Source organism: Seriola lalandi, unplaced genomic scaffold, assembly GCF_002814215.2.
Source record: "Seriola lalandi dorsalis isolate HSWRI2012SDOR001 ecotype SW California unplaced genomic scaffold, Sedor1 jcf7180002054476, whole genome shotgun sequence".
Classification (NCBI taxonomy): Eukaryota; Metazoa; Chordata; class Actinopteri; order Carangiformes; family Carangidae; genus Seriola; species Seriola lalandi.
In genome coordinates, this window is record NW_019525029.1 from 1,045,134 (window position 1) to 1,055,895 (window position 10,762).

The 10,762-nt window shown below is 40.9% G+C and overlaps 1 protein-coding gene across 1 annotated transcript; it reads right to left on the minus strand.

Moving 5' to 3' along the window:
* Nucleotides 1–35: 35 nt before the first annotated feature.
* fabp3 (fatty acid binding protein 3, muscle and heart) lies at nt 36–3,909 on the minus strand. Its single transcript, XM_023412289.2, has 4 exons — nt 3,701–3,909; nt 1,729–1,901; nt 485–586; nt 36–392 (listed from the first exon to the last, which is right to left on the minus strand). Exons 1-4 carry the CDS (start codon nt 3,771–3,773, stop codon nt 339–341), a joined length of 402 nt encoding a protein of 133 aa, XP_023268057.1. The 5' UTR covers nt 3,774–3,909; the 3' UTR covers nt 36–338.
* Between the last annotated feature and the right edge of the window lie 6,853 nt (nt 3,910–10,762).

Sequence of the window (10,762 nt, forward strand, 5' to 3'; positions counted from 1 at the left end):
ACAGGCACAATGCATAAAACATTTTTCTTAAAAAAAAAAAAAAAAAAAAAAAAAAAAAATGGCAGACCTGGAACTTTAGAGAGAAAAAACAACAACAAATCATTGGAATTTATTCAGTGTTTCTTACAGTAGAAGGAACAACAGTATAAAGTGAAGGACAGGGAGAGAACAGAGATCACAGACAGCAGCAATGTTAATACTGAGCATACAGTATGAAGGGACAATGTGGGGAATCTGCAGAAGCCATACAGGCGGCCTGCTTGACCTGGGTTGAGGTGGTGTTAGGGAGTTGTGGTTCAGGGCGTTAGATGATGCAGTTAGACGATGTGTGTTGGGTTTTACTCTGCCTTCTCATAGCGACGTGTGCAAACAACTTGTCCGAGTGTAAGTGTCTGTGATGGACAGAAAAGGAAAGATAAAATAAGATAACAAACACACACACACATACAGATGTTTAATTTATGCATATTACGTAAGTACTTACTAGTGTGAGGGCATTTCCGCTGACTTCCCTGACCAGGCTGGTCTCTTTGTTATCCCACTTCTGTATGTGCACCATCTTGCCATCCTCTACTGTTACAATGGACTGCAGAAAACAGGTAATAAAGTGTTTGGATTATTACTAAACAACAGTTTTGAGGTACTTGTATTTTACTTGAACATTTCTGTTTTTTACTACTTCATATTTCTACTGCTCTAATTTTTACCGCACTACATTAATTTGACACCTATAATTATCTTACCTTTCAGATTTGAGCTTGTAAAATGTGATGCACTGTTATACGTTAAACTATATAATGTAGTTCAAATTATCTCCACCTCGACCAGCTACAGCAGAAAAATGCTACTTATTTATTTAACGTATGTTAACTTTAGCTTAACAGTCAGTTGCCACAAGTAACAATCACAAGATGAAGGCTAAGGCTAACGTGTTGTGTAACAGTAGCACGAGCAGAGATGAGTCACAAAGCCAATGAACTGACTCAGTTACGTCAGTTATAGCCTACAGCAACATACAGTACATCTTAAGTAACATTTGCGTCCGTTAGCAATCATAAGCTCCCGGTCATACCAGACCAGGTGAGGCTACATTAGAAAAACCTGTTGTTTCAGGGCACATTTTTGTAATTTTCAGCTTTTTATACAACCAAAATGTCCTCAGACTGAAAAATGATCTAACGCACAGTGATTCAGAAACAATGTTTCCATTCTGTGGCTTATTAAAAGTGAAACTTAATCTGTTTTCATTTTTTCCCCCTCCTCTCCCATCCCTCTGACACTTTGCCTATAAGAGTTAATCATTTTCTGTTTCCCTTAAGTTCATCCCCCCCAACCTCAAATATTAAAATAACATGCGGATGCCATTGCTCATTTTATGGTCAGAAATTTGGATCAAGTCACCTTCTCTGACCCATCACCTCTTGCCCGTCCTCTCTGACTCACCTCCTCATGTTCACATTTAAAACAAGAATGGCCGCCTCCAACTATGACTAGTCACATGTTTGTGTCCATCATCCTTGTGACTGTAATTGTCACTCATTGCTTGTTAAATTATTTATGGGCGCTTCAGCATTTTTAAGTGTGCAGTGAGTTTCATAGAGACTGTGGTTATAAAAATGTGTTCAACTCTTAGAGCCATTTAAACCCTCTTTATCAAAGTAATTGACTGTTATTATTCTACAACAGTCTCCTGTCACAACAACAGCAACCTGACCTTTGAGCTCTCACCTTAACCTTCCTGTCATCGGCGGTGGTCTCGTCAAACTCCTCGCCCAGCTTGAAGCTGAGCTCTGTGTTCTTAATGGTGCTCTGGGTCTTCACTGTCACCTTGTCGCCATCCACTGAGATAATAGTGGTGGGCTTTGTCAGGTTGCCCACCTTACGTGTAGCAAAGCCCACACCTGGGGAAAACAAAAACATGTTGGTTATGCAAATTGCCGTGGGGGGTGGGGGTGAAGACTTGAGGCGTGCCATTAAGCTCTAACAGTCAACAAATAAATGGATCAAACACCCGCCCTTAGGGAAGGGTGTAGGCACAAATGTGCTTTAGATTAAATGCTAACAATAGGAAGCCACATGAAAATAACCTGTAAACAACGGGTTGAGGCTTGTGGGAATGCCATTATTTTCACCAAAGTACAGGACAGAGAAAAATGTTGGCGGGGTTAGGGTTGGCGACACAAAATTATTCAAAGTTCATGTAAAGCCATCAAATATATGTTGAGATATTTCAATCAAAATTAATTGGGAACTTGCTGGTGGCGCTAAAAGAAAAATCAGGGGACCACAAAAGTCTATTGGGTTCATCCTGTGACGAGGATATATGACTGTTTTTTGAGCTAATGTAGCAGGATCAGAGAAAACTTTGAGGTGCTCGATTAGGTCAAGGGATCACTTCATTCATTGTGATTCATCCTCTGGGGAACATGAACAGAAATGGGAAACTTAATAGAAATCTACAATCAGACAGATATTACCATCTATCATTTATATGTGCTAAAACATTGTTGAATATTTTAATACATTTATACAGAAAAATATTTCCATGATTAATAATAGCAGGGTGAGGATGTTAAGTAGGTGTTGATAAAAGTTGAAAGCAGTAGCTGTGGATTTGCCCTCCAGGCCTCTGACATACGCTCTAATCTCTATTTGTCTACTGTCCAAACCTGTAGCATGTTCTTCAAACACTGCAGGGTCCCATTGACCTGACTGCCTGTCTGGGCATGTTTGTGTGCAAATGATTACTTGCTTTCCTTTTAGGGTGTGTGTCAGTGTGTGTCTGTGTGTAGATGCCTCATTGATCAAGAGAATCGGGGTTAGAGGTTGAAGGGTCTCTGGTTTCTATGGTGACCAGAGCGGACCGGTCGATGGTAATATGGCTCTTGAGTTCAGAGGGCATGAAACTCACACACACGGTCTAATAGTTTGGTGTCATTCTTCATGACCGTAAAAGTCAGACCATCTGCCCCCATCACACACACACACACACACACACACACACACACACACACACACACACACACACACACACACACACAAACCCACTTTATCTGTACCTTCCCGTCCCATTAGCCCCAATGGCATTGGGGCCATCTCAATATTCAATCTCTCCCATGGCTTCAAACAATGAACAGCTTTCAGCGAAGGTCACCCACATTATGCTCAAGTGTGGGTGTGTTCATGGGCTACTGTGTATCTGTGTGTGAGAGAATGCCAGCTACTTGCCATTCAGAGTTTCTCACAGTCGGATGGATTTTCTTTGCTCCGCTCAAAGAGAGCCCCTCCCTCCTCTCCAGCACTTAGGCCATGCGGTCAACCACCCTCCACTTTTTCCTCCCCTTCTGGTTCCCATCTTCTCTCTTTCTTTCTTTTTCTTTCTCTCTTCTCTTTCTCTGTCCCTCTTCCTCTTTCCACCCTTATTCTTCTTCTTCAACCTCAGTTTTTCATTCTCCATCTCGATTCCTCCCTCATCCCCCCCTTCATCGTCTCCCTCTTCCTTTATGTTTCCCACACCCTGCATTAACAGCTGCTTAGACAGGTTAAACACAAACACGTACCTCAAAGCATTTATCATTCTGCAGCCCGCTTTTCACATGTGCTCACATGCAGCACTGGCACCATTGCATCCTCTCTTGTTACACACGCATGCGCACACACTCACATGCATACACAGTGCACACAGAAAACACACACTTACCCAGCTCCTTCATATATTCGTCAAATTTCTCGCTTTCCTTGAGGTTCCATGTGCCAATGAAAGCCTCGGCCATGTCTGCAGCAGTGTGGAGGAATCAGGGTGTGAGAGAGAAAGAGAGGGAGAGAATGTATGAGGCGCCAAAGTGGGGGAGCGACAGAATGAGAGAAGAGGGAGAGAGACAGAGAATGTAGTCAGCACCTCACACTGCGCTGCGATCCTACTGGTGGATTTATACCGGCTGTTCATGATGTCATCAGACTGTGCGGAGAGTGCAAGGGAGGAGGGAGCGGTGAGGAGCGAGGGGGGTTGGAGACAAAGACAGAGAGAGACAAGTGTTATATACTTGTTTCTCCACAAATGGCTACAATGCAAATAAAGTATGAATTTGAATCTTTCTTAAAATGATTTGTTTGCATCAATTTGTTTGTAGTATTCTAGACAGTATAGTAATGAAGCTGTATTGCATAGTGTAGTGTATAGGTATGTTGTATTTTCTTACATTCTGAATGATTACACAGACAATTACAAAGCTTGCACAACATGCTTTGGTAAAAATGTACAAATCTCTGTTCAGGGTAATAACGCAAATTTGAATTTGAATGTTTGAGAAAGAGTAAGAGAGGAAAGATCAGAGAGAGCAACAGGGCCAGTATAAACCCCCCCCCCCCCCCCCCCCCCCCAAGCTTAAGAGAATAAAAGGCAGAGTAAAGAAAGGAGAGGAGGAGGGGCTGATGAACAAGCCCCCACTGTCACAGATAGAGAAAGAGAAGAAAAACAGATTGAGCCTCAGGGGGAGGGGGGGGTTGATTGATTGTTTTGCAGGGGGGCGGGGGTTGAAAAGAATGTCATGATAGTCCTCACAGCCCCTCTTCCTGCCTCACTATGTTTCTCCTCTGTGATCCCTCTTTCGCTAGTTTTCCACCTGGTTTTCTGCTGGTTTGACTTTGACTGACCTCAACCTAGTCTGCCAGAGCACAGAGGGTAACCAAACGCGCGTGCGCGTGTGCGTGTGTGTGTGTGTGTGTGTGTGTGTGTGTGTGTGTGTGTGTGTGTGTGTGAGTTTGTGTTGTGCACACTCGCACGTGATGGCAGGGTAAGCTGTGGTCATGAGTGGGAAGATAAGGGCATTGGAAGGTTGGTGTGTTACTACAGTGCTTATTTGGCACAGACACACAGAAAGTTGTTTTTCATATTCAGGACGACAATGCATCAGCTTCAATTCATTCCCTGGTGACTCACAATGAGACTTGTAGTCAACAAATCCCATGAAAATACTAAAAGCAACAATGAATCAATCCTGCTCACCTAGATTGTTGTGCGAACATGCATTCACCCACAGCTGCTAATAGTCCCCAATAAATGTGCCATTTACTCCTGTTCATTTTTTTTTTTTAAATGAAACTGTATATATTTGTGAGCCCCTTTTAAAGATTTGCATCTTCATAGGAAAAAAAACTTGACAGGTTAGGAAAGTGAGAAAGTAATATGAGACAAATTTATGAAAAATATTCACAGTTTATCTCCCCTGACGTGTCTTCCCCTAGTTGTCCACCAGATGTATTCGGACTTTCCCTCCATGAGGTGCGTTCGACATCTACGTATTTTGGCTGACTCTGCCGGCTGCCTCGATGGACAGCATGAACTGCAGGTGACTGCAGGGGTGACGTATAAAAAGACTGCAGTACAGTTGGAAACAATCTACCTCCCGCGGAGCATGCGAGCGCAGTACACCTGTGTCACAGCAGCAGGTTGTTCACACTACTCATTGCGGAAATTCTGCAGAGCTGTTTTGTGTTTTTTTTTTTTTTTTTAACTAAAAAATATGAATGTTACCCTCATGTCAGACTGCTTTGCAAAGCCTATACATAGGCTACTGTTTATTCAACCAAAAATATGTTGTTCTAAACATTTTCATGCCAGACACAAGTTTACATCTTTCTGACACATTTACACGTGGAATATCTGCCAGGACAACACTTAGAGAGAGATCATACTTTTCTATTTATTTGTTTCCTTGAGAACCATGGACTTTAGAATATTGTCAAAACAAGGGGCCAACATGTTGCCAGGAGAGTGAAATATGACCCATAAAGGCATTACTTGTTTTACAGTAACAAAGTCCTGAACTAAACTGTTTTTACAGGTTTCTTGCTGGAAATTAAAACTACAGTGTTGGTGCCCATATGTAACAAACGAGCTGGACACAGGGGGAAATAGCAAACCTGGATCTGTCTAGAGCAAAGGTAACAAAACCCACCTACCAGCACTTCTACGGCTCATGAATTAAATGTTGTATCATGTTTGTTTAATTTCTCAAAAATCAAAGTGTAAAAATTATAAGTTGTGGTTTTACAGAGGTTTGTGTGCTGGACTACTTATAGGCCGGGTGCAGTGATTTTCCAGTCTTTGTGTTAAGGTAAGCTAACAGGCTGCCGGCTGGAGCTTCATATTTAGTGGTAATGATGTCATCTAGAAAAATACATGTATTTCCCAAAATGTCCAACTATTAAACTCATTCTATTTTTAAAAGGGAGTTCAGGCCATAATCCCTAAAAACGCATATTGACGATATGAGGACAGGCCAACGTGTCCTCACCTGCCATAAATATCCTCACACTGCAGGGCTATATTCAAATCAGTAGCCCCCAAGATAGATACAAGAGCGTGCACACACACACACACACACACACACACACACACACACACACACACACACACACACACACAAAAACAGCAGCATTCATTCACAGACACAAAAGTCCACTTATCATCTGTCTGTCTCGCTGTCTGATGAAATTCCCCTATCTGCAGATGGTCAGATGGTCTCTGAAAGTTGTGTAATAACAAACAGACATCAAATCACACATATGCACACACACACGCACACACACAAATGCTGGTCCCCACAGGTTTAGATAGTCGGACCCCACAAGTATAGTGGGTTCCCTGTTTCCACACACACACACCACTGAAACAGCAGAAGGAGGGCTTGGGAGAAAGAAGTCAATAGTGAATGCTGTTACATCACATCACACCATGTTACACACCCTGTCCCACTGCCCTTGTCCTCCATTGGCCTCCCCTTCTCGCTTGTCTGTTACTGTGTCTAAAGTGGCACATGTTTGTGTGGTGGAACGAATCCGTGGATGTGCGTTGGTCCAACATTTGACATAAACAGGTGTGAGGGAGACACATGGAAAAAGAGAGAAGGGGAGAGAGAGGAGGTGAAAGGTGGGAATCATTTAGCCCTGGCCTGCAATATGTTCACAAGCTGTCTGTTGCTATGTAAGTATCTTTCAACATGTGTGTGGGTTTGTGTTTGATCTTATGCAATACTATGACATAGTGCTCTAGGGTGCCACTGTGGACATAACTGACATTAAGCTGAGTAGCTTCAGGCAAAAACACTTCTAACACATGTCTGGTAAAAGCTTTAGCTAGGCTTGATAAAGCCATGCATTCTAATGCTAAATAAGTACTATTTATCACATGAATGAGTAACATTTGTATGATTGAGTACATGAGCACTATCTTCATCCTGTTAGTGTAGAATTTAATTATCTCAGTTTACTTTATATTGAGCTTCGAACTTTGAACTGTGTGTAAATCAAAAGATCAAATTATTCAGGCTAGACTGCTGTTGAGTGAAGACCTGATTATAGCCCCCACACTGTCCAGGTAAACCCAGCGCAGACTGTTTGGCATTAACGCAGAGAACTTCAGCCAAGCAGGCATCTGTAAGTGTGTGTGTGAGCGCGCGTGTGTGTGTAAATATACACTGAGCTGACATAAGCAGAAAGCTGATGGGCCTGACTGCTGAACAAGGTTGAATCCCCGAACAGCTAAAGGAGAGTGAGAAAGCCACAAAGCCAGGAATGCTGATACGTCTTCCAGCCTTTCCTGTGCATCCGTGTGTGACTGGGTGAATAACGCAGCTAAATAAACATCTGGACATTGCCACACCCTTCTCTAACACACACCCGTTTGTCCGTTCATTCACTCATTCTGCAGGCTCTTTGCACTTATCTGCACTCATTTGCACTTAAGTTAATTACTTGAATGGAGGGGTGGAGGTTTGAAGAGCATCATGACTGTGCGCGATTCAGATTACAGTATGAATGATAGCTTTTAAACATTATTTTATTTATATAATAAACCTTCATACCTTTATTTATATACCCTTTAATAAGGTAGCTTATATAAAGAGCATGTTAGCTGTAACTCGATAATTACGCAGTTGTGTTTTCCTACAAGGCGAGTGCTCAAACAGTCCTTTGCAGGGAGGCTCCCTGAGGAACTGAAGAGCTCGTTATAAAGACAGATGAAGCATGATGCTTGAGCAGGAGAAACACCAATCTGGGGGATTTTTTTTTTTTTTTTTAACAACCTGACAATCTAAAAGTTGTTGAAGTCATAACTAATTCATAAAGCGGTGGTAGATTATTTTTTTAATCATAAATAAAGTCATAACAACGTATTAACCCTTGGATAAAGAGTGCCTTATTAGAATGGTACCATATGTTTGTAGTAGCAGTTGTTGGCATGCACTGAACAAATGCAGCATAGTGTGTGTGTGTGTGTGTGTGTGTGTGTGTGTGTGTGTGTGTGTGTGTGTGTGTGTGTGTTACCTCTGCAGATGGGCCTTACATTGCATTCCTTGATTTGTTCGATGAATCCTCTGGTGAGCTAGCAACAAGCTGAAAAGGAGGAAGAATAAAAACCCCAGGGGGATAGAGTTATTCAAGGACACCGCACTGAGTCAGTCTGTCAGACTTCCCACCCTCTTTGGAATTTATGAGGTACACAGAAAGTTGTCAGAATCAAATGGGTATCGTACTGCTGCATGCTGCTGAGGGATTTCAAATAATACAGACTAACTATGATGTAATGAAAAAATTAATGTGATTGCTGTTTATCTAGCTGGACAGCTCTTCCAGGGAACCGCTTGGCCTTATGGCTGCAGTGACATAATGTAGGTGCACTTGCCTCCTCTGCTGGCCAGACACTGGTAGTGCACTGTAAGTATACTATCAGCCTGCGGGTGGTACTGGCTCCGTATTGATTTAGCAGTTGTGGGAAAGATATTACAGCCATAAAATCCCCACCACCGGCAATGCATGTCTGAGAAAATGTAATACTGCAAATTACAAAATGACCACCAAACACAAAATAACACATAAAAGAATACTCAATGGTAACACTTTACTTTAAGTCCCTCTATTTAGCATTCATGAGCAGTGTGTAAACTCTTAATGGTTTATAGTGCAGTATAATGTTAAGCAGAAGTGTTTATTTATGTATTTGTCAACAACTATTAACCCCACACACACATACAGTTTTTGACATTTAACCCAGAATCCTGGGTTGTTCATTTGATTGAACCTAACTCATAATAATAATGTGTCATGTTGTAGTGCTACAGAGACAACAAATCATATTCTCCAGACGTAAAAGAATATCTTTGTTTGGTATGAGACAAAACAAATGTCACATCATCATTTTTATATTTTTTTCCAGTGAAAATGAAATGCAAAAACAACCATTCCAACTGAAATCTCATATAGCAATCGTTATATTTGCCAAAATAATTGCAATATGATTTTTTTGTATATCATGTAGTGCTAATAGCAATGATTAAATGTACACTAAGCTGCTGAAGTTTCTGGTATAGGCAATGCTGGAAGGCAACATAATTGTCACCTTTCTTTTATATCACTCCCATCTCTTTCTCTTCTGGTTTACTCTCAGTTCCCCCACTATTGCTCTGTAACTGAGGTGCATAAAATTCACTTATAAAGTGCTTAAAAATAACAGATAAGACATTTTAAATAAGGGAAATATAAGGAAAAAAAAAATGATTATGGATTAACAACTGTCATCATGTTTTTCACTGGAGTAAACACACATTGTTAAGTCACAGTGGTGAGTCCAGGATATGGAGCCGCAGTAGGAGTCGTTGCTTCCTGATCCAATATTAACAGTATCCTTGGAGACAGAGCCAGGGGGGGTCGTGTATTAAAAGATCAACACTGTGTGTGTGTGTGTGTGTGTGTGTGTGTGTGTGTGTGTGTGTGTGTGTGTGTGTGTGTGTGTGTTTCAGTGTGTGTATTTCTGTGTGTAGCAAAGTATTGGATTCCATCAGTGAGACTATGGTAACATCCCCTGAGACTGGCAGTCCGCCCCCCTATCCCCCACCCATCCTTGTCAGTGTAATTTTTCACCATAACTTTCCCCCAGTTTATGTGTAATAAAGGGTTTTTTTGTCTTTTGTCTTTTTTATATCATGAGTCTAACCAGAAAAGGTTTCTTACAAGGGCAGTTGCTGCCATTGACATTTTGACACATAACTGGAGTCATGCCATCTGTACTGCTTCTGGGAATTAGTTGTTTTTAACAATTGAGGAGTTTACGTCCTACAAATACAAAATGAATATGCTGTGTCGTGAATTTGTAATCATTTTTAACTAATGTTAGGTAGTTTTTTTATTTTTTATTATTAGACAATCAAAGTAGAAAGCTGAGGGAAAATGAAAGAGGTGAGAGATGGACAATGGTATGTGATTGCATATTCATTATTTCAACAAAGTTTCAACAACAATGTTTTCAAACCTTTTTGGCTTGTGACCAATTAAAATGAGGCAATGATTGCAGTTCCTCATCACTGGTTGCATATATCTACCAGTTATATCCAAATGAACTAAAGACCGAATTTTGTACTGCATTTGTTTGAAACATTTCTCCAGAGTCATGAGGAAGGGAAAATATACTATAATTTACAAGAATAAAGCAAAGATTGGCTTAAAGTCATGTTGTAGAAAAAAAACATTTCCAAGTCAGATCAGTCAAGCCCAATATCACAAATTTGTCTCAAAGGGCTTTATCTCATTTCCTCTTCCATTTATCATCCCAAGGCCCCTTTAATTTATCTTTATTATCCTTGCTCCTTCAGGCTTAGTGTTATATTTGTTAGACTTCATAAATAAGGTGAATGAATGAATGAATGATGAAATAATTGAATATAATTAGGTCAAATTGATTTAGTATTTATACATACCTGGTACT

Excerpts from the sequence above, each read along its gene's own strand:
- fabp3 (XM_023412289.2), bottom strand. The coding sequence starts at position 3,773 with ATGGCCGAGGCTTTCATTGGCACATGGAACCTCAAGGAAAGCGAGAAA. Across the intron at positions 1,902-3,700 it reads CGAATATATGAAGGAGCTGG|GTGTGGGCTTTGCTACACGT; the intron begins GTAAGTGTGTGT and ends TGTTTTCCCCAG. Across the intron at positions 393-484 it reads GCGGAAATGCCCTCACACTA|ACACTTACACTCGGACAAGT; the intron begins GTAAGTACTTAC and ends TGTCCATCACAG.